Here is a 22,659-nt window from a genome sequence, read left to right as displayed (position 1 = left end):
GTTTTCTTGTCTAAGACCATACAATGGAAGCCATCTCCTAATTCGTATCAATTGGCAAATCCTTACCAAAAGCCTTCCATTAAATTTCTATCTTCTTGCATTGCAATTAGCCTCGAAGTTGGCTAATAAAATTCTTTTTTTTCTATAATGAATGCACGTTATTGCGAGACTAAATGCCATCATTTCAACCCATCTCATTCTACAGTCTATTTAGCTGCAATAATTAGAATGATTTATAAGGTCAGACCAGTGACTTAAGGGATTAAGTAAATCATCCAGGAATGGAAGAGGCTCCAGCTGCTCTTGAACTTGTGACATCAAGGGACAAAAGCAAAATTGACATCCCAAGTAATGGGCAATTTGTGATAACCAGAAACTGAATGTTGTGGTTCTTGGTAGGGGGGCAGAACTTGCTCCACAATTGCTATTGTCTTTCATACTGTTGTTGTGATTATTCCTTTCTCATTCTTTGCTGTAGCAGTTGAAAGCGAAACAAGCAATTGCTCACAAACCGCAAGTCACATATATTCTACGCAATGCAATTACATCAGACCTAGCTACACTACAAATTTATGCTGGTTTGACACCAGTTTAGCTGCCATGGCCTTGCCACTACACCACTGCTGCCTGCAGAGTTTGGAGGAAGCTCAACTTTTACACTGGGAGATGAGAGCATCTTGTCTGAGGTTTTGTTCCATTGCGTAACATGACTGAGAAAAGGTACTGACAAGCAGACGAGAAGGAAGCCAAGTGCCCTTATGGAGACATTAAAATTTTAAAATGTTTTGCTAGATGCCCTTTGGAGACAATGTTACAGCCTTCCCTCTTGACCTTAACCTGCCTTCATCATATTCAGCTTAAAATGGGAGCACATTTTCCCCTCCCATTGGGGAAATTCAGCTGGAACTAATTCCTTTATTAAATAATATTTTATTTGGGACCATTTGCTCCTGGCACCAGGAGGGAGAGAGGGAGAGGAGAGAATGGCTTCCTGTTATGTCACTTGCAAATCTAGGTCAGACATTCAGAGAGAAGTGTTTAGCAAATGGGCTGTAATCAAATTGAAAGACAAGAGGACATTCTTCCTCAAAGGTGAAGGAGGAAAGAAGGGAAGATGACCTCTCCTTAAATACCAAAACTTTTTGGAAGTACAAAAAGAAAAGAATATAATTGATCCCTTTCACAAAACAAAGGCAAGATTTTCCCCACCCCTACTTCTACTATTTTCAAAGGAGGTAGTGAAGTTTCCAAAATCTGATGACTACAGTTATCTACACCAGGTCCACTTAAGACTAGGCAATTAAAACAGAGGACGTTCCAAACTTTTTTAAAAAAAAATAGAGTGGAGGCTCACAATCCTTTCTCTTTTCTTAAATATTGGTTGCTAGACATTTGAAGTTAGAATGTCTAAATAGAATGTGGAGAGTCATGGCAGAAGCACACTAGATGGAATCTGGAGCATTGGAGGCAGATCAAGGGCAAAAACTGGCTGGCCGATGTATTTTTATTGCTTCTTTTATTTGTAATATATTATGCAATAAAACACAATGTAAGAAACAAAAGAAGCAATGAAATACAATGCATAAATTCAATGTGAATATTTAACATAATGGATGTGCCGCTTCCCACCTTCCAATCCCCAGACACTCCATGGACCACCTGAATGAAGTTCACAGACCACCAGTGGCCCACAGATTCCAGTTCAGGAACCCCTGGAATGGATAACCCCAATGAATTGCCTAATCGTACAAAAGATCAAATTCCATAAGTTGGGACCATCCATTGAAATGAGTACAGTTGTACTTCGGCTCCTGAACGCCTTGGGAGTCAAACATTCCAGCTCCCAAACAATCAAAAACCGGAAGTGAGTGTTCCAGTTTTTGAACATTCTTTTGGAAGCCAAACGTCCAACGGGGCTTCTGCAGCTTCCGATTGGCTGCAGGAGCTTCCTGCAGCCAATCAGAGGCCGTGCTTTGGAAGTCGAACGTTTTGGAAGTCGAACGGACTTCCGGAATGGATTCTGTTCGACTTCCAAGGTATGACTGTATGTCACTTTGTACTCAACGATACCAGTTTTCAAATCTTCACCCTTTGTCTGAAAACACATGCCTGACTGAAAAGTAGCAAAGGGGGCAACCAATATGGGTCCATATTGCAAAAGAACTGGACCTAAGAACATAAGATGAACCTGTTAGATCAAGCCAGTCGTCCATCCGGTCCAGCATTCTGTGCTTCCAGTGACCAACCAGATGTCTGTGGCAAACCTGCCTGTGGAGGACCTGAGCACAAGAGCCCTCCTGTGGTTTCCAGAAACTGGTATTCAGATGCATCTCCAACAGCGAAGGCAGGAAAATAGCCATAGCGGCTAGTAGCCATTGAGAGAACTGGCTGAGAGATTATGCAACTGGCAACCATATGAAATGGTAAGCAGAGGTATATAAAGTTTAATCCATTTGATGAACCCAAAGGCTTATTGGGAGGGGGAGGCTAGAAGAAAATGCTGATGAACCCTATCAACAGCCTTATCTACATTAATCACAGTGGTTGTGGCTGCATCACATTTGGCCTGGGCCAAAGAATGGAAATCAATCACTGCAGAAGCCAGCACAATCCTAGTAAACGTGTCTACTCAAAAGGAAGTTTAATTGAATTCAGCGAGGCTTACTTCCAGGAAACCGGGTCCGAGAGTGCAGCATGGGGCATTGAAAATTGTAAATGTCTGATATTGTCAACCTCTTTCTCTATCAAAACCCACTTCGTTTTTATGTTTTAGAGTAAATATTACAGTCTGCAGCCTCTCACCTTGGACTACTGTCAGGCTTTCCAACTCTGAATTAATAAAAGAGATAAGCCTATAACTGGCACAGTTTGCTGGATCCTTCCCAGCCTTGAGAATTACTGACATAAAATGTAGGGGGGGGGGAATGGTTTGATTCTACAACATTAGTAGAAAGGAAGAAAATCAAGTTTAGGCAGGGCATTAGGCAAGTTACCAAATGCCTGGTAGCAACTGACAAGGGAACTGGGCTCCAGGCACAGTTTGCGATGTGCAACCAGCCTTTTGTGAGAAAGTGGAGATGTCTGGTCGCCAGGTTTGGCACCTAACATCTCCATCTGACTGGTGTGGTTGTGAAGCAGCACCAGCCAGCTGGTCTGTGGGGCAGCGCAGCACCACTGTGTGTCTTTTGATGCCGCCCTACAGACCATTTGCTTTGTAATCTTGCACACACAAAGATAAATGGCTAGACTTATCGTTGTGGAGACCATAGACTAGATTTAAGGTGCCATTTGACTCCTAGGTTTTATATCTCCATTTCTCACACTCAGCTCTTGTGCTCGGGTCCTGCTTCTGGATTCCACTGCGAGAATGGGATGCTGTACTAGATGGGCCATTGGCCTAATCCAGAACACTCTTCTTATGTCCTTATGCAGATCACGCTTCAGCTGGTGACCCATAAATTTGGCATAGTAACAGAAAGTGTCAACTTTCAATGGGGTTTATGGGAAGGGCTGTATGTTAGTGGTAGAAAGGTCTGCTTTATATGTAGAAAGTCCCAGGTTTGACCCAAGTCAGGCATTTTATGGTGGTGCTGGGAAAGCTTCCCGGTCATAAATCCTGGAGAGCCATTGCCTGTCAGTGTAGACGATACTGGGCTGGAGGACCAACCATCTGACTCAGCATATTAATTGTTACCAAATACACCAAACTTTTATATGCCTGTTGTCTTTGTCCATGGAGTTTTCTTGGCAGGGATACTGGAGTGGCTTGCCAGTTCCTTCTCCAGGGAAAAGACCCTGATGTTGGGAAAGATTGAGGGCACTAGGAGAAGGGGACGACAGAGGATGAGATGGTTGGACAGTGTTCTCGAAGCTACGAACATGAGTTTGACCAAACTGCGGGAGGCAGTGGAAGACAGGAGTGCCTGGCGTGCTATGGTCCATGGGGTCACGAAGAGTCGGACATGACTAAACGACTAAACAACAACAACACCAAACTTTGGTTTATGAAATTTGGGGATACATCCCTATGGGCTTCTCTTCAATTGTTAAAATGTTACGCGTTTCAAAATATATGCTCACAGTAATCAACAGAGATTTTGTGGCCCAGATTCAGAGCATAGTCTTTTGTGAGGAGAAAAATGTAATTTGTATAAATGACTTTCCCCACTTCCAATTCTTATCTTACCCTGCCCTCTAGTGAAAAGATGCATGGGTTACAGCCTAACTAAAGTCCTGTGGAAGCTGGGGGTTTTGGTAAAGGAAAGATGAGAAATTAGAGTCAGAAATGATTATTGTATTTTTAGAGGACAGTTTATAGGAGTCAAAGAAGTGTGCTGCTATTATTTAGTCCAACTTTCAGATTTAAAGCACTCAGATCCTGAACAATAGAAATGTGATGTGTATCTGGGGTTCTCATGGATTTTTCTCATGAGCTACCAATGTAAGATTTACAGTATTTTTTTTCTTATGAGCTGGAATTATTTTCATTTAGCATCGTGCAGCTTTTACAAATCTGCATACCTGCCCTTATATTGCAAAGTTCCAAAGCATAACAAAAAAATTAATATAGTAAAACCTCTCTATCTTTCTTATCAATCAAATTTGCTCTCAAAACTTACATTTTTGCATTACGTCTTTAGACTATCACCTTCATGTCCATCACTCACTGTACATTTGAGAAGCTGGTTCTGATAAGAGTGGCTGGAGAAACCCAGCCAGATGGGCAGGGTATAAATTTGTTGTTGTCGTTGTTTTTGTTGTCATTGTTGTTGTTGTTGTTGGCGCCACTGCCAGGGGTTTCTGTTGCTTTCCATCTTGCTCAGAATTGCCTTTGAGCCACTCTGGTGTAGTGGACAAGAGCATTGGACCTGGACTTTGATAAACTAGGCATTGTAATCCAATTCAGTTCAACTCGGAGTAGAGTCACTGAAAGGAATACATTATTAAACTTTAAGGCTAATTAGTTGAAAAAGTAACAGAGGGTATCCATAACTTCTAGGTACACACCATCTGGACACATTAACATTGCATGGCCTCAATCTGGAGGATAGTTGCACACTTGCTTCGCTTCAGCTAAGAGCCAGCATGGTGTAGTAGTTACGAGTATTGGACTAGCACCTAGGAGACAAGGGTTCGAATCCCCACTCAACCATATGATGTTCACTGAGTGTGGCCTTGGGCCAGTCACTCACTCTCAGCCTAACATACCTCACAGGGCTGTGTTTTTCCATATGAATACTGGAGGGAGGGAGAGAGAGAGAGAGAGAGAGAGCTGTTTCCTTAATCACAGTAACATACAGACGACTGTAATAAGTAGCTGTCTTATTATAAAAGAATTTCAGAAATAGACTAGAAAGAGAAGTTTCTGAATTGCACCTTATTACCAAACTTAAAACCATGGAGAGACCTGGTCTGAATAGAGACATTGGATTTTTATCTCATTATACATGATAAAGCTTTTTTAGCCATCTGACCCTTTGCTTTTTCCTAAAAGACCAATTGCAGTCATTAACAGTCGTCCACAGGTTTACCACTCCTATCAGCCAATCACCCATTCCCACCACCCTTCTGAGTAATACCCCTCCCCACCCTCTCACTATATATAAGGGTCTGGTGACTTCTGTTTCAGTGTATCTGAAGAAGTGTGCATGCACACAAAAGCTATGACAAACTTATGACAAACCTATGACAAACTTAGTTGGTCTCTAAGGTGCTACTGGAAGGAATTTTTTTATTTTGTTTTGAGTATGGCAGACCAACACGGCTACCAGTATCTTCCTCTTGGAAGTAATAAGAAATAGAAACCTACATGCTCTGGATAAAACATAGTGACCGCCTTGGAACCCTTTCCCTGTACTTCTGCTTTATTTTGCTTTTGGAAATGTTTTTGTGGGTCTTTGGGGGGAAAAGAATGTTGTTTGTTGTTATAAAATGACTCAACCGCAGGTACTTAAACACATTCAAAGTTCTGAAGGGATCACAGTATCATAAAACTGTAGAGTTGGAAGGATCATCTAATACAGGCATAGGCAAACTTGGCCCTCCAGATGTTTTGGGACTACAACTCCCATCATCCCTAGCTAACAGTACCAGTGGTCAGGGATGATGGGAGTTGTAGTCCCAAAACATCTGGAGGGCCAAGTTTGCCTGTGCCTGATCTAGTAGTCTGATTCTCTTCCTCAGCTTCCTGCCCTTCCCTCCATCCCTCCAGAATTTATTTCTCACACAGTAGCAAACCCACAGGGGATCCTATCTTCTGCTTCAGTGGGGAGAGCCATGCAGCCTCTACCAGATTTTCCAACTCTCCCTCTCCCTGCATCGTGTGTGTGTGTGTGTGTGTGTGTGTGTAAGTGAGCTTTCTTCAGCTTCATGGGGAAAGGGCCCATTCACTTTTTCATCTTTCTATCTGACTGAAGTCCAGGGCTGGATTTAGATGAAGAGATGCCCTAGGCTGTTCCACTTGTGAGGCCCCTCCCCACCCCCCACCCTCACAACAAGAAGAAAATGGAAGTGTGTTATAAACAAAATTGAGTGAAGCCAAGGATTATGACAGGTATTTAAAATTCTACAATTCACAATTTCTCCTCTAAAGGACATAAGACATTATTGTTAAATACCATGGAGATTTTTTTAAATGCATAAAATTAACACTGAAAAACTTTTGCAATAACTGAACTTTGTAATCCTTTTGTGGCCTGGGTAGCCCTGGAACTAGTTCCCATGTCTTGTTCCTCTCTAAGGAATTAAGTTCAGCCTTCATGGCATTTAACCATGGCTCAGCATCCTCTGAGGTTAAACTTTGGACCTCTTGGAAGCTTGAAGGTTCCCAAACCTTCTCTGAGTTACTAACAACAGCTGCATCTGCTATGACTGTTTTAGCAAACTCTTCAGCATACCTTTTGGGTGGTTTACCCTTTGTGCCCTTTCTGCGTACTATACACAAGTCTTCCATGCTAGGCTTCTCCTCTTTAGGAGAATAGTGGGCAGGCCACAGTCTTAACATGAGGAAATGCATCATCATTCATTCAACAATGAATTCTTACCTCGAGCTCACAAAAACAAGAAAATTAAAACGAAGCCGTGAAATTGGCAAAAGAGACCATCTTCCCCCAGGCACCAGTTTAGCTTGGATCGTTGAATTTACAGCCAAGTATTGCCAATGCTGGTTTGACTGTTAATGCCTTAGATGCTTTGCAAATTATGACATAAATCCAGTGAAGGGGCACTCATGTGGCTCCAAAGACCGATAGCGCTTTCTTGATCTTTCGTTCACGAAAATGGTGCCTCGCTTAACGACGGCAGAAATTCGAGGGGTTAAATCAATTTTTTAAAAAAGAGATCTAATTGGCTGTGACAAGTTTCTCCCCCACACATATTGGCAAGTGGTGGGATGGTTTCATTGATGTAATTATAATTCTTTTAGTTTCTACATTTTATTCCACCTTTCCTCCAAGGGCTCAAGGTGGCGTACATGATTCTCCCTCTCCTCACTTTACAGCAACCCTGTGAAGTAGAATTAGGCTGAGTGACAGCAACTGGCCTAAGGTCACCCAGGGAGCCACATGGTTGAATGAGAATTTTAACTCTGGTCTCCCAAGTCTGAGATCCAACCACCATCAAAGCCCAGCAAGAGAGCCCTGTATCCCTATAGATGAGAAGTCACTGTTGGGCTATCACTCTGTATGCCAATCATAAATCAAGCAGTGGTGTAAAGAGCCTGCTGGATCAGGCCAATGGCCCATCTAGTCCACCATCCTGTTCTCACAGTGGCCAACCAGGTGCCTGTGGGAAACCCACAAGCAGGATTTGAGCACAAATGCACCCTTCCCCTCCTGCGGTTTCCAGCAACTGCTATTTGAAAGCATTACTGCCTCCAACATTACAACGCACTTCTCCTCCATGAACTTGCCTTATCTTTTTTTTCAAAAGCCATCCAAGTCGGTGGCCATCATTGCCTCCTGTGGAGTCCCATGGTTTTAAGTATGCAGTGCTTGAAGAATTGTTTTCTTTTCTTTGTCCTGAATCTTCCAACCTTCATCTTCAACGGATAGCCGCGAGTTCCAGTGCTATGAGGAGAGGGAGAAAAAGCTTTTCTCCATCCACGTCCTGCATGCCATGCATAAATTTTATAAACTTCTAGCATCTTATTCGCCTTATCTCTGAACTGAAAAAGTCCCAAATACTGCAACTTTTCCACATAGATTCTTCCTTGCCTGTTGAGGCAGCCATGTGTGTTCCTAAAATAAAGGACCAGTTACATTCTCTGTAGATAAGACTTCCCAGGTTTCATTTGACGCTAAGGTTTTGTTCGCCTGCAAGGATATACAGTACAGTACTGTAAAAGGGGCAGCTGTCTAGGAATGTTGCTTAACCGGGATTGGACAAGAGACCCCATCGAGGAAGCAGATAGAGGAGTCTGGCCTCCTTTTTTGCTCAGGTTTCATTTTGTGAAGAAAGTGAGAGGAAACAACGTAATTGCCACATATATACCATAAGCCTGCCTTTAAAAAAAATCCCTTTAGCAAAAAAGTGCTGCAAATGCATATTTTTCGAAGTTTAAATAATTCAAAACGTCCTGCAGACGCATAATCCGTCATTCTTTTCAGACTGACTTAACGACAGCCCTGCAATGTAGCGCACTGCAGCTTGCTTGTTTACCCCTATTATTTCTGTTTCTACGACTCATCAAGGATCTGCAAAAAGCATAACTGCGCGTGCGTAGATAGAATACTGATCAGAATTTGCTTCTCCTATTTTAGCTCTACACTCGTTCTGAGGGGTGGGGCTAGCGGAGATGCGTCTCTCCTCCTCTAAGCCAACCAGAGGGCGAAGGCAGCGCATGTGCGTTTCATTTTGTGGGCGGAGGAGGAGGAGGAGCGTGTGAGCGGACTGAATCGCCGTCGCCTCTTTCGTTGCGGAGAAGGGTCCGGCCGGCAAGATGGAGAGTAAGTGTGCTTGGATCGACCTCAAACCACTTTGCTCCTTTCCCATCGGCGTGGGGGCGTGTATCTTATCGTTTTGCTCCGGAATTATTAATCCGGAGTGACTCCGGTTCTGGCCTCGCGGTCGTTAACGCTGCCCTATTTTACCCATTTGGGAATTGGGGTGGAGGAGCTACCTTTTCCCCACGCGTTCATCCACACCCGCCCCGTGATGCAGAGTGCTTAAACCCCCATTCTATTTTACTCTGGAACCACTGATCTGGAGTGACCTGAAGTCTGCTTTGTTTTCGTTTTTGCTAGCTTCCCGACGAGCAGGGAGGGAAGCGGGACTAATTTTTGTTACTCTTTCGCCCACCTTCTTTGCGAGTAGCGCAAGCTTGTTGACGCGTGTCTGTTGATCTTGCGAACATGACCTTAAAGCAGCAGATTCCCCCTTAAGGCTCAGGCATGGGGCAAGCTAAACGGGAGAGGAATGGAATTCAAGTACAGTAATCTGAATTCAGGCACAAGCCTCTGTCAATAATACATACATAATTGGGGGTATACTTACAGGGCGCCCCAATAGACCTATGGATCGGGAGGGAGGCCTAAGGTGATTTCTCTCACTTTCATGTACTGTATCTTATTTCCCTTCAGTTATTATCTTTGCAAGTTGCCAAACAGGGACTTGACCATGTTGTTTATCACCATTGTCATTTATTTGTTTGTTTGTTTGTTTGTTTGTTTGCCGCCTTTCAACCATGCTTGCAACATGATTACATAATTGCAAAAATACGAGACAAGTAGTCATAAGCAATGAATAAAAATGTATCAAAATGTGCACAACAAAAGTAACTAAGTCATAATAAGATCCAAAAACTAAAGATCCAAAAAAATGAATGTCAATAACAGCAGAATTAACGTTTCCAGAATTAAATCTCGATCCCAGTGTATAGTACCAAATTACACTCTTGTTTCACTGAATAGCAAATGAATCAAGCTGAGTCCCAGACTCCTGGTCTGGGGAAAAGGAGGGATATAAATAAATAATATAATAAATATGATTACAGTAATAATAATAATAATAATAATAATAATTTCCAACTCCTACTCTTCCAGCATTCCATCACACTAGAATAACTATAGAACCAGAACCCAGCATTGAACTAAGGGGATGCTTGATTCATTTGGGGCTACCAAGAACAAGGGGCCGATTTATGTCCCTGTTGTAAACAATGCTCCAGGGGATACTACTTTCTCCTGTGTGAGTGAATGGCTGCCAACCAGTGTTGGGCTGAGCTAAAATAACCCAAGGAGGAGCAAAGAGGCTGTGATCTCCTTGCTGGGAGCCTGCATGTTCCCACTCACCCATAGTTTGGCTTAGTGTCACCTTTACCCATCAGAAAATGCATCTCCATCAGGGTCTGGGCTATGCTGAAAAGCAGATCTGGAATTTAATATTTCCTCAATGTGAGTCCATGAGTGTGGAGGGTTGTGTGACATAAGATATATATTTTTATTATTTATTGCATTTGTATGCCACCTTTTTCTCCAGGGAGCTTCATGACTGAGTAGGGACTAGAACCCCAATTTCCCACGTCCCAGTCCCACACTCTAACCACTACAGTGGTGCCTCAACTTACAAATTTAATCCGTTCCAAAGGCACCTTCGTAAGTTGAAAAAATTGTAAGTCGAAAAACGCCATTGGAAACACGATTTCCCATAGGAATGCATTGAAAACGGAAAAAAATTGTAAGTTGAAGCAACCCTATCTAAAAATTTGTAAGTCGAAAAATCCCTATCTAAAACCGCCACGGTTTTTTCCCCGGATGTCGAGACATTCGAAAGCGCACGGCCATTACCCCCATTCGTAAGTCGAAAAATTCGGTTTTCGAGTCATTCGTAAGTCGAGGTACCACTGTACACTGGTTTTGGGGGTGTCTTATTTGGAACAGTGTTTTGGACTCCATATGTGAAACGGAAGATGACAAAACGCCCCACGTGTTTAGACCAGTCTGCTCCTGTTTTGAATGCTGCTGCTTGGTTATTGAACATGAAGCCTTCAATGTTTGTGTTTGGAAAGGATGCATGGAAACCTCTCCCTAATCTCTTCCAGGTGTGTTATATCAGCAGCTACCCCAGCAGACAGCCACGCTCCTGAACATACAGGTATTTTCTGTGCGTTGGGGCAAAAAGCATGGGATTTGTATGAAGGCAAGGTGGAAGCAGGACTAGGACCTCTGCTGTGTCAGACTGAGTTGCTAGAAACCACAGAGAGAAGAGGGCTCTTGGGCTCAAATCCTGCTTGTGGGTTTCCCAGAGACATCAGGTTGGCCACTATGAGAACAGGATGCTGGACTAGATGGGCCATTGGTGCGATTCTGGTGTTCATATGTAACAAAATGCTGCAGTATGGAATACTTGTTTTCGGTATTCTGGTCTATCAACCAGAATACTCCGTTCCGCTTCCCCCTCCTGTGAGTCAGAATTCTGTGACCACTGAGCATGTTTCGGTCCTCGTTGGACTGTTTGGCTTCAAACCTGCTGCAAGGGGCAAAGAGAGGAATTCCCCACCCCCAAGCTTGGCAATGCCTCTGTTTGTTCATGGGTGGTGCTGATATAAAAAGATAAGTTAATTAAAATCTAGGTAATAAAAACATTGCAGCACTATTAAAAGCCCTTTTCTTAAAAACAAAAGCTAAAACCAGTCAGTTTGCAAAGGCCTCTTAAGTCTGCAGGACCAGGAGGGAGCCAGTCTAGCTTCTCTCGGGAGGGAGTTCCAAAGGCTGGGAGCAGCCACCAAGAAGGCCCTTCTCCTGTGTCCCCACCAAGCGTGCCTGTGAAGGTGGTGGGGCTGAGAAAAGGGCCTCCCCCAAAGATCTTGGAGCCCAGGCAGATTTCTATGGATAATATGGTCCTTCACATAGCCTATGATTTGTGGAGAAGTTACTTTAGTCTCAGTGAATTCTTTTTCTTCTTCTTTTTGTAGCCTCAAGGGTCAAAGGAAGCCGAGGCCTTTGTGAAAGCCTTCCTAAAGCGCAGCATGCCTCGGAAGAGCGATGAAGACATCCAGGACCACTTAACCCGAAAAGCGGTTGTCCTTGAACACCTGCACAAGAGGAGGAGAAGGCAGAAGAAGAGGAAAGGCAAGGGGTTCTCTGCCAAGCAGAGGAGAGAGATGAAGCTCTTTGACATTAAACCAGAGCACCAGAGGTAGGTACTTCTTCATGAAGGAAATAGTTAAGCTGCGAGTTTCGCTCCCGCAGGAGGCAGCAGTGGCCACCAACCTAGACAGCAGCCTAGCGGTCAGCATCGGTCTCAGCCTGCTGGCTGAAAGCTAGCAAAGAGGAAGTCAGTCTGACCTCTCTCGGGGAGGGAATTCCACATAATGGGGGAGCAGCCACAGAAAAGGCTCTCTCTCTTGGGTCACCACCATGTTTCTGATGTTGATGGGACCGAGAGAAGTTGCACTCCTGAGGATCTTAACACCCAGGCAGATTTGGATATGGATATATGATCTTTCAAGTAGCCTGGGCCCAAGGGACTGATGGAGGTGGGGGAGGGTGGACTCCATCCCAGGACAGAGTCTAACAGTAAGGAAATGTGCTTTGGTCTGTACCATTCTGATTTTGATAGAGGCAATGAGTAAACAGGTTCTTTTCACCATGTTGGTTCATAACCAAGGAAGATAACTTGCCTTTGACATGATAGGCATCACTTTCAAGTCAACCTGTCTGAGCACTCGGGTGGTTCATTCCCCTGCATCTCCAGGTAGGGTTTGGAAAAGAATCCCTGCCTGAAACCCGGGAGAGTTTTTGCCAGTCAGTGTAGACGGCACTGGCATAGATGGACCAATGATCTGACTCGGTGCAGGGCAGCTTCCTAGAGTATTCAAAGCACTAGATTTCTCATTTAAAATAATTCTATAATGGTACTTTGCCACTAGAGGGCAACTTGTGACCCTTTTATTCCAAAAGGTGCCTTGTTTTAAATTTGTGCATGATCACTTTTCTTTTGTTTTTAAGGCTTTCAAACGGCAGAACTGGTGGGTAGGCTCAGCTGTGCTCCGATAGCAATCATCAGATAGCATCACCTTCTGGTGATAGACCCCCCCTATTCCCTACACAGAATTCCCTGGGAAGAAGGATGGGTTTTTAAGCCACTCTGCTAATTGTAGCTCTATGAGGAGACTAGGGGGTCTCCTAGCAACTCTCGGCAGCCTGAACAAACTATGGTTCCTAATATTTTTTTATTTTTTTGGGGGGGGGAGAGAGAGCCATGACTGTTGAGTGGTATAATAAGTGTTTTAAATGTATGATGCAGTTATAACCCAGAAGACAAGCAGCTCAGCATTTCAGGAGCAGAGAATAAGGCTGTCCTTAGTCCAAAAAATTAAATGAACCAAAACTTTCAGCAACACTCAACAGCTGTCATGTTTCAGATCCAATTTAGCTCTGCCTTAAACTTCAATAAAAATGACTCACTATCGAGCCTCATCTAAACTATGGAATTAAAGCAGTGTCACACCACTTTAAACAGTCTGGGCTTCCTGCAAAGAATCACGGGGATCCTGTAGTTCGTTAAGGATATATAGAGGTTAGGAGATTCCTGTTCCCCTCATGGAGCTACAATTCCTAGAATTCCTTCTGAAAAGGGGGCTGGCGGTTAAACAACTCAGATCGTAACTTTCTCTTCAATGTGATCACTGCCCTTGAACAACATTAAAGCCATTGGATGGCCATCTTTTATACCCTTACAGCTGGAGCGCTTTCTGAATAGGAAGGCCCAAACTTCACCCACAGCTTCCCCGTCTTCAGCCTTTACGCTATCCTTTTGTGAGTTGCCTTTTCCCCACTCGTAGTATTCAATCCATGAAATCAGGAGGGAAACCGTTTCTGAAATCTTAAATTGAATAGTTTCCGTTTCGGACGAGAGGGCTATCGATGGCTGCTCACCGTGATGGCTGTGCTCTGCCTCCACAGTCGGAGGAAGCAATGCTTCTGAATACCAGTTGCTAGAAGCCACAGGAGGGGCTCAAGTCCTTGTGCTTGCTGCTTTCCCGCAGGCATCTAGTTGTCCACTGTGAGAACAGGATGCTGGACCAGATAGCTCACTGGGGCCTGATCCAGCCGGGCTCTTCTTGCGTTCTTAGATTTAATAGATGCTTCAGGGCATTGTTGCCAAATGGGGAATTAACAAAGACATTTTTTGACGTCTTCTGCAGGTACGAGATATTTGTGCCATTACATGAGCTGTGGGAGCAGTACATCAGAGAACTCTGTAACGGGCTGAAGCCGGAAGCGTAAGTTCATTAGGCTTAAGTAGTGCTTGGATCACATTTGGAGACTTATATGCACATTTGGAGCATAGCAGTGATCAGGCGCCGTTTCTCAGGAAATCACGGTATGAGGAACCCATGCCTCTCCAGATGTTGTTGGACTCCAACTCCCATCAGCCCCAGCAAACAGCCTGGCTAGTGGTCATGGATGATGCGGGTTCAGTGTTTTCACCACAAGTTCCCCTATCCCTGTGTTAGCCCCAAATGGAATTACTTATTATCATACTTTTTTTTGTTTTATTTGGCAGCACCAAATAAATAAACCTCAAAGCAGTAAGAATAAAGCAATGAAATTATCAGCAAAAACAGTTAAAGATAACTATTTAAAATATTTGGGGGGAAGAAAAGGCTGTGCCGTGTGATTTTTCTCTACATGCATTCTGACTTTTAAGAGCCTGTAGGGGTTATTTTAGGTAAGGTCCAGGACTTATGGGTTGTAGCCAGTGCTAGTCATAACTCTGATCTGCCCCATTGAAATTACAGGGCATGGCTAACATAGATCAATTAATTTCAATAGGGCAACTCTGAGTAAAAGGTCGTTGAATGCAACCCTGTGTTTGTAAGGTAATATATGCATGCAGTTCCTGGTTGCATGGGACAGTGAAGAGGCTGCTGGGGGAGAGATGAATCACACTATTCCTCCTTTATGCCTACCATAGAATGGCGAGGGAAGCTCACTCCTCTGCACCTTGCATGGACATTCAGCCATCTGCCAACCGCTTGCGGGCTAGTGACTCCGAAGGCTTATTTGCAAGGCTGCTTTAAATTGAGTATTTCAGTATTTGAATGGCTTAATGTTTCTTGGCACTGTGATGTTAATATTGTTGCTTTTTTTAATACTTTGAAGAATTATAACATTAATTAGTATATTATATGTTATTTTTATCAGGCAGCCACAGATGATTCAGGCCAAATTGCTGAAAGCTGATCTTCACGGAGCTCTCATTACAGGTATTTGACTTCCAATCCTAAATGCAGGGATGCTTTTAACTCGGACAGTTCTGAAAGTTGAAAGTCAAATGTCACCTACTTAAGCAGATCTCAGTTGACTCTGTGAGTTTTGAATTGATCAGCTGAGCAAGTGATTGATCAATGAAACCTGCATATTTTGCATAAGAGGGATCAACCGCTTCAAAGGAAATTATGTACTTTTTTTGTTTTCAAATGGGCTGCACGTAAGTAAAGCCATACTGGATCAGACCGAGGACTGTATTTAATTGGTGCTCATACCCAAGGGTTTTTGATCCGGTAGAATGTATTCATTGATATGGGGATAAGAATAGGCAGCTTCTGCCTCCTCCCTGCAAACCCACGTGCCTTCGGAAATCTCTTCCAAATGATGATACTTTTATTACTGTCTTCAAAGCTAATTTTTTGTCTTTCTAATCCCTTTAGCGACAGACTCAGTTAACACACACTAGAGATACACTGCAATATTATATTGGAAATGCCTGCTTGCTAAACAAAAATATACAGTGTGGGGGGGGGAGTATTTCATCCCCTGCTAAATTTGCTCGTTTGCCCTCTGACGAAGAAATGACTAGTCTATAATTTTAATGGTAGGTTTATTGTAGCTGTGAGAGACAGAATAACAACAGGAAAAACCCCAGAAGACAAAAGTCAGAGATTGATGTGCATTATAATGAGGGAAATAAGTATTTGATCCCCTATCAACCAGCCAGATGTTAGACTACCTGGTATCTTCACTGTATGTAAGGAACTGAGATTAGAGGCACCTGCTGTAAGGGAGAGGTTTTACCTGTAATCCCAGCTCGTTACAGTACCTGTACAAAAGACACCTGTCGACAGAAGCACTCAATCCAGCAGATTCCAAAGTCGCCACCATGACCAAGACCAAAGAGCTGTCCAAGGATATCAGGGACAAGATTGTAGATCTGCACAAGGCTAGACTGGGCTACAAGACTATTCCCAAAGCAGCTTGGTGAGAAGGTGACAACAGTTGGTGCAATAATTCGCAAATGGAAGAAACACAAAATAACTGTCAACCTCCCTTGGTCTGGGGCTCCATGCAAGATCTAATCTCATGGAGTTGCAGTGATCATGAGAACAGTGATGAAGCAGCCCAGGGCAGCTGGGACCATAGTCACCATGAAAACAGTTGGTAGCAGACTACGACGTGAAGGACTGAGATCTTGCAGAGCCCGCAAGGTTCCCTTGCTTAAGACAGCACATGTACAGGCACGTCTGCAGTTTGCCAGTGCACATCTGAATGACCCAGGGGAGAACTGGGTGAAAGTGCTGTGGACAGATGAGACCAAAATCAATCTCTTTGGCATCAACTTAACTCTACGTGTTTGGAGGAGGAGGAATGCTGCCTATGACCCCAAGAACACCATCCCCACCGTCAAACATGGAGGGGGACATATTATGCTTTGGGGGTGTTTTTCTGCTAAGGAGACAGGGTGAGCACCTCCTTCCCTCAGCCAGGGCATTGAAAATGGGTTGAGGATGGGTAATGGGTATTCCAGCATGACAATGACCCAAAACACACAGCCAAGGCAACAAAGGAGTGGCTCAAGAAGAAGTACATTAAGGTCCTGGAGTGGCCTAGCTAGTCTCCAGACTTTAATCCCATCAAAAATCTGTGGAGGGAGCTGAAGGTCTGAGTAGCTACACATCAGCCTCGAAATTTTACTGGCTTGGAGAGGATCTGCAAAGAGGAGTAGGACAAAATACCTCCTGGGATGTGTGCAAACCTGGTGGCCACCTACAAGAAATACCTGACCTATGTAATTGCCAACAAGGCTTTTGCCACCAAGTACTAAGTCATCTTTTGCAAATGGATCAAATACTTATTTCCCTCATTATAATGCACATCAGTCTCTGACTTTTGTCTTCTGGATTTCTGGGGTTTTTCCTGTTGTTATTCTGTCTCTCACAGCTACAATAAACCTACCATTAAAATTATGGACTAGTCATTTCTTTGTCAGAGGGCAAACGGGCAAATTTAGCAGGGGATCAAATACCTTTTCCCCCTCACTGTATAGGCTGCCCAATTAATTGGGGGCAACCATGTGGTCAGTCTGTGTCCTGGTTCCAGCAAAACAATCTTGGAATGATAAGTCATGTGCCTCCTCTCAGATGCCAAGCTTTTGCACTTTTACCCTGCCTCGTCAAACCACAGTTCCTTGTGATGTCAAAACTGGGAAGCTGTGGTTTCTATGCTACTTAAACATCATGATTGGAAGCCAGATCAATTACCCCTTGTTGGTGCAAATCCGCTGAGTGTGGTAAATAAATAGACACTGAAATCAGCTGGATGACCCTTGTCAATTACACAAGCAGTTGCATTCTGTACTGTAAGGGGAAGCACAGAGGCAGGTAGAGTATTGCAATAAGTGTAATGCTAAAACTGATTGTTCAGCCCTAATAATCTGCTTTTCTTTGCTATAGTGACTAAATCGAAATGTCCCTCCTATGTCGGCATCACGGGCATTGTCCTGCAGGAAATGAAACACGTTTTCAAAATTATCACAAGAGAAGACAAGGTGAAAGGTACCGGATCCTCCTTACTGTAACTTGCTTTGTTCATGGTCCCTTCAAATTGCACAATGAATCACGGCTCCTACTTCACTAATGGCCATTTGTCTCATTTCACCCTGGAAGGGTCTTGGTTAATTGCTGCATAGTTGAGATTTTGGTTTGGTTTTTTTTTTTCTTCAAAAAAGTGAAATTGGTAAATCACAATTAAGATCTGTTTTCAGAGTATGCTGTACTGTACTTTAAAGGTAAAGGGACCCCTGACCATTAGGTCCAGTCGTGGACGACTCTGGGGTTGCGGCACTCACCTCGCTTTACTGGCCGAGGGAGCCGGCATACAGCTTCCGGGTCATGTGGCCAGCATGACTAAGCCGCTTCTGGCAAACCAGAGCAGTGCACGGAAACGCCGTTTACCTTCCCACCGGAGCGGTACCTATTTATCTACTTGCACTTTGACGTGCTTTCGAACTGCTAGGTTGGCAGGAGCTGGGACCAAGCAATGGGAGCTCACCCCGTCGCAGGGATTCGAACCACTAACCTTCTGATCGGGAAGCCCTAGGCTCTGTGGTTTAACCCACAACGCCACCTTTTTAATGAGGCCTTTGGCTTTAAACTATCCATGTCTCTCCCTGTCCTCTGCTGCTTATGTCTAAGTCTTGATTTGTAGGCCCCCTCAAAACAGGGGTCTGCCCCCCTCATTGTGAGTTAAGCACCCCGTACAATGTGGTGAACTGCAGTGGTTTTCAATCATTGTGCCGTGGCACCCTGGGATGCCTTGAATGACGATCAGAGGTGCTGCGGGCAACACTGGCCTCTGTCACTTTCTTTCCCACCCTCCACTGATGTCCTCTCACACCTCTGCATCCCAAAGGCTTGCACAGCTAATAATAATAATAATAATAATAATAATAATAATACTTTATTATTTATACTCCGCCCATCTGGCTGGGTTCCCCCAGCCACTCTGGGAGGCTTCCAACAAAATATTAAAATACAAGAATCCATCAAACATTAAAAGCTTCCTGAAACAGGGCTGCCTTAAGATGCCTTCTAAAGGTCTGGTATTTGTTGTTCTCTTTGACCTCTGGTGGGAGGGTGTTCCACAGAGTGGGTGCCACTACTGAAAAGGCCCTCTGCCTGGTTCCCTGTAACTTGGCTTCTCGTAGCGAGGGAACCGTAGCTTCTGGGTCACATTCAAAGGTAGCCCCACATAGAGTGCATTGCAGGAGTAGAGCATAACTAGAGCATGCACCACTCTGGCGAGACAGTCTGCAGGCAGGTAGGGTCTCAGCCTGCGTACCAGATGGAGCTGATAGACAGCTGCCCTGGACACAGAATTGACCTGTGCCTCCATGGACAGCTGTGAGTCCGAAATGACTCCCAGGCTGCGCATCTGGTCCTTCAGGGGCACAGTTACCCCATTCAGGACCAGGGAGTCCTCCACACCTGCCCAAAGGACTCCCAAAGAGAGGGTAGAGAAGAAGAGGCAGAGGGGACATTCCACAAGGGAGGGTGTTTGAAAAGTGGTGAGAGGCTGCCAGCTCTGCAGGCAATACTGGGCTCCTGAGACCCACAGGGGTGCCGCAGAAAGAATGTAGTTGGTCAAGGGAGTCGTGGACTCGAGGAAAAGGTGAGATCTAAATGCAGTAAATAAATAAAGAAGGTGATAAATCAATAGTACCACATAAGGCTCTGCATTTGCACAGCGGGCCCCTGACGCCTGTCATCTTCTTGGCTTCCCTTTCCAGTCATCCCAAAGCTCAACAACGTCTTCAGCCTAGAGATCGATGGCTTCATCTCCTACATCTACGGAAGCAAGATTCAGTTCCGAGCCAGCGAGCGTTCTGCAAAGAAGTTCAAAGGAAGAGGAACAATTGACCTGTGAACCTTCTTTCTTTCTTTCTGGAAATGGGAGCCGCTGATGTGTTGTTTCCAAGGGATGGGGAGACTATTCCTAGCAGTTTGTGCATCCTGAGACTTGAGTGTATGTGAAGGGACAACCCTTGTTGTTTTAAACAAGAGGATTTGAGAAATGCATCCGCATAAATGAATGCTCCCGCTATGTTTCGAACACCTGTTTCTATCCTTTGTACATACTTTGTGTTTTATCGATGTTATTAAACCTGTTAAATAAATAAAATCATTTCCACTAAGCCCCAGGATCTAATCTGATAGTTTGTTTACAGCAAAGTAAACCTTCCATAACCTCCCATAAGATTATGCATTTTGCAGTAGCAAAGTGAGTCCTGGTTTGCATATCCTTGTAACTATCCCAAGGATGACTCAATATATCTTTGCAGTAGGAAAGAACACATTTGCAGCAAGCATTTTCTTTTCTTTCTTAAATATATTATTTTCAAATTTTTTGTTACAATTTTTCACATATTAATGCTTTTCCCAAAATGTCAGATACAGTATGAACTTCCTCCCACCGCCATTCTGAATTCCAATTTTCTCCCCTTATTTTCTTGCATCTCATTTTTATTTTCAAACTCATATCCTCTTATTTGCCTTGATTTCCAATGTTAACATGTAACATGATATAACATATAAATGTTATATCAAACCTAAAAGGTAAAGGTAAACGGACCCCTGACGATTAGGTCCAGTCGTCACCGACTCTGGGGTTGCACGCTCATCTCGCATTATTGGCCGATGGAGCTGGCGTATAGCTTCCAGGTCATGTGGCCAGCATGACAAAGCCGCTTCTGGCAAACCAGAGCAGCACATGGAAACGCCGTTTACCTTCCCGCCGGAGTGGTCCCTATTTATCTACTTGCACTTTGACGTGCTTTCGAACTGCTAGGTTGGCAGGAGCTGGGACCAAGCAACGGGAGCTCACCCCGTCACAGGGATTCGAACCGCCGACCTTCTGATCAGCAAGCCCTAGGCTCAGTGGTTTAACCCACAGCGCCACCTGGGTCCCTAGCGTTTTAATGTAATTACAATGGTCTTTTAAATAGTCCAAACATTTTTTCCATTCTTGCTCAAACTTTTCCTCGTCCTGGTCTCTGATCTTCACAGTCATCTTTGCCATTTCAGCATAGTCTATCATTTTAGTTATCCATTCTTCTTTTGTTGATTCCTTCTCTTCTTTCCATTTCTGGGCAAATAACGTTCTTGCTGCTATTGTTGCGTACATAAATAATCTCTTTAGATCCCTTGGTATTCCATCACCTGTTAGTCCAAGCAAAAAGGCTTCTAGTTTTTTAACAAAAGTTATTTTAAACATTTTTAAAAATTCATTACTATATATCATTTCCCAGAAGTCTCTTGCTTTTCTACAGGACCACAACATATGATAAAAAGTACCTTCCTTTTCCTTGCACTTGCAACACACATACAGCAAGCATTTTCGGCTAGGAAGGCGATGGGTCAGTGCTGCTTGGCAGAGGGCTGGTTTTCTATGTATGCCAAAGGAAAAACTGGCAAAGGTTTGTCCACCAAGTCTAGAAGTTCCCAAAGTGGGTGGTACCATCTGAGGGTGGGTGCTAAGAGGCATGGGGCTGCAGGGGGGGTACTTGAGGTGTAAATGACTATCGGATTTGGAAAAACTGGTATCACTGGACTGAGTCTGTCAATTATAATTTTTTTTAATTAATTAAGCAAAATAGTTTTAACTGGATTTCTAATAAACATGCAATTCATTGTTGCTGTTTTGAATTTTGAATCTTCAGCCCCACCCTAAAAAACCTGTCATTTTTACCATGAGTACAGTTTTTTTTCTCTTGTGGTGCAGACTTCCACAGGCAAAAGTCCACATCACCAGGAAGTGCTTCTAGTCCACAAGAAGTCGATGAGCCTTTAATAGGCCACGAGTCTTCATTTTTGTCTTTGATGCGAACAACTAGGAAGGGAACACCTCTAGAATGTATGTTCAGGCTTTTATTTTTCTTCCTTTCTAGGTAGGGGTTATTTCCACTTGTGCAGTTTCCCAAAGGGAGGAAACGAGCTTTCAAAAGTGGTTTTTGTGGGGGAATTGGGGTGGGGAAATTGGGGGTGCCCGCTTCTCCCGTATTCTGGCCTGTTGCTTTAACTGTGCTTTGAAAATTATATGCTTTAACAGTCTTCTCGCTTTAATGCTCAAGATTCAAAAGATTTGGGAACAATTGCATTCCTTTGTCTCCTTCTCTTTGTAAGAAAGTTTGGCGGGGGGGGGGGAATGTTCTAAGTACTGGGGCGGTGTGCAAAATTGTATGAATTATTTTGATTGTCCTGGGTTTTTGAATGATGACTTGGAAAGGAACGGTATTGTTTGCGTGCTTCCCCCCCCCCAAAAAAGGGCTCTTTTTCTTCACTGTTTAATAGGCAGGTGTTTACTGCTGAACATACCAACAACTATTCTCTCCCACTGTTGTTGTTTTAAAAAAAGATTATGTAAATGCAGCCCATCTTTCTAAGGCTCCAGCACCTCCCCCGCGCTTCTTGGGGCATTCTGCTGAACCATGTAAACTCTTCAAATTGAGATGGAAAATAACTCTTTTGATGCTCCCGAGAAGCAATACCCGGTCCCGGGCTTTGTAATGCAAAGTTTCTCCCATTGTTTTCTCTTTGTGGCGAGGAGGAGGAGGGGAGTGGCCTTCCAACGGAGCGCAATTCTCCAGAGGTAAATGTGTGCTGCAAAGATTAACTATACCGAATTTTTCTTTAAAAAAAAAAAAAAGACGGGAGGCACATTGACATTGAAATGAAAGAGAATAGCAGGGCATTCAGTGGGATGGGATTATGAATAAGGACAAGCCTGAGCACACAATTTATTTGCAACAGGGAAGGGCCATGCATAAAACATGGATCTTCGGAGCGTCATCCCTTAAAATAGTTTTGAGCTTCTGTGTGTGTCCTAAAGCAGGATCAGGGGGACTTTTGGGGAGCCCAGGGGCTGCATTCCCTCTGCCAAT

The 22,659-nt window shown here is 43.9% G+C and overlaps 1 protein-coding gene across 1 annotated transcript; it reads left to right on the top strand.

The window, feature by feature from the left end:
* The first annotated feature begins 8,759 nt into the window (after positions 1–8,759).
* Positions 8,760–19,914, top strand: POP4 (POP4 ribonuclease P/MRP subunit). The gene is made up of 7 exons (XM_035120454.3): positions 8,760–8,945; positions 11,039–11,091; positions 11,912–12,135; positions 14,147–14,224; positions 15,150–15,211; positions 17,675–17,776; positions 19,510–19,914. Exons 1-7 carry the CDS (start codon positions 8,939–8,941, stop codon positions 19,644–19,646), a joined length of 663 nt encoding a protein of 220 aa, XP_034976345.2. The 5' UTR covers positions 8,760–8,938; the 3' UTR covers positions 19,647–19,914.
* Positions 19,915–22,659: the final 2,745 nt, after the last annotated feature.

Source organism: Zootoca vivipara, chromosome 6, assembly GCF_965207765.1.
Source record: "Zootoca vivipara chromosome 6, rZooViv2.hap1.1, whole genome shotgun sequence".
In the NCBI taxonomy this organism is placed as follows: Eukaryota; Metazoa; Chordata; class Lepidosauria; order Squamata; family Lacertidae; genus Zootoca; species Zootoca vivipara.
Note: the sequence above shows the minus strand (reverse complement) of the source record. Positions and strands in the feature narration are given on the sequence as shown.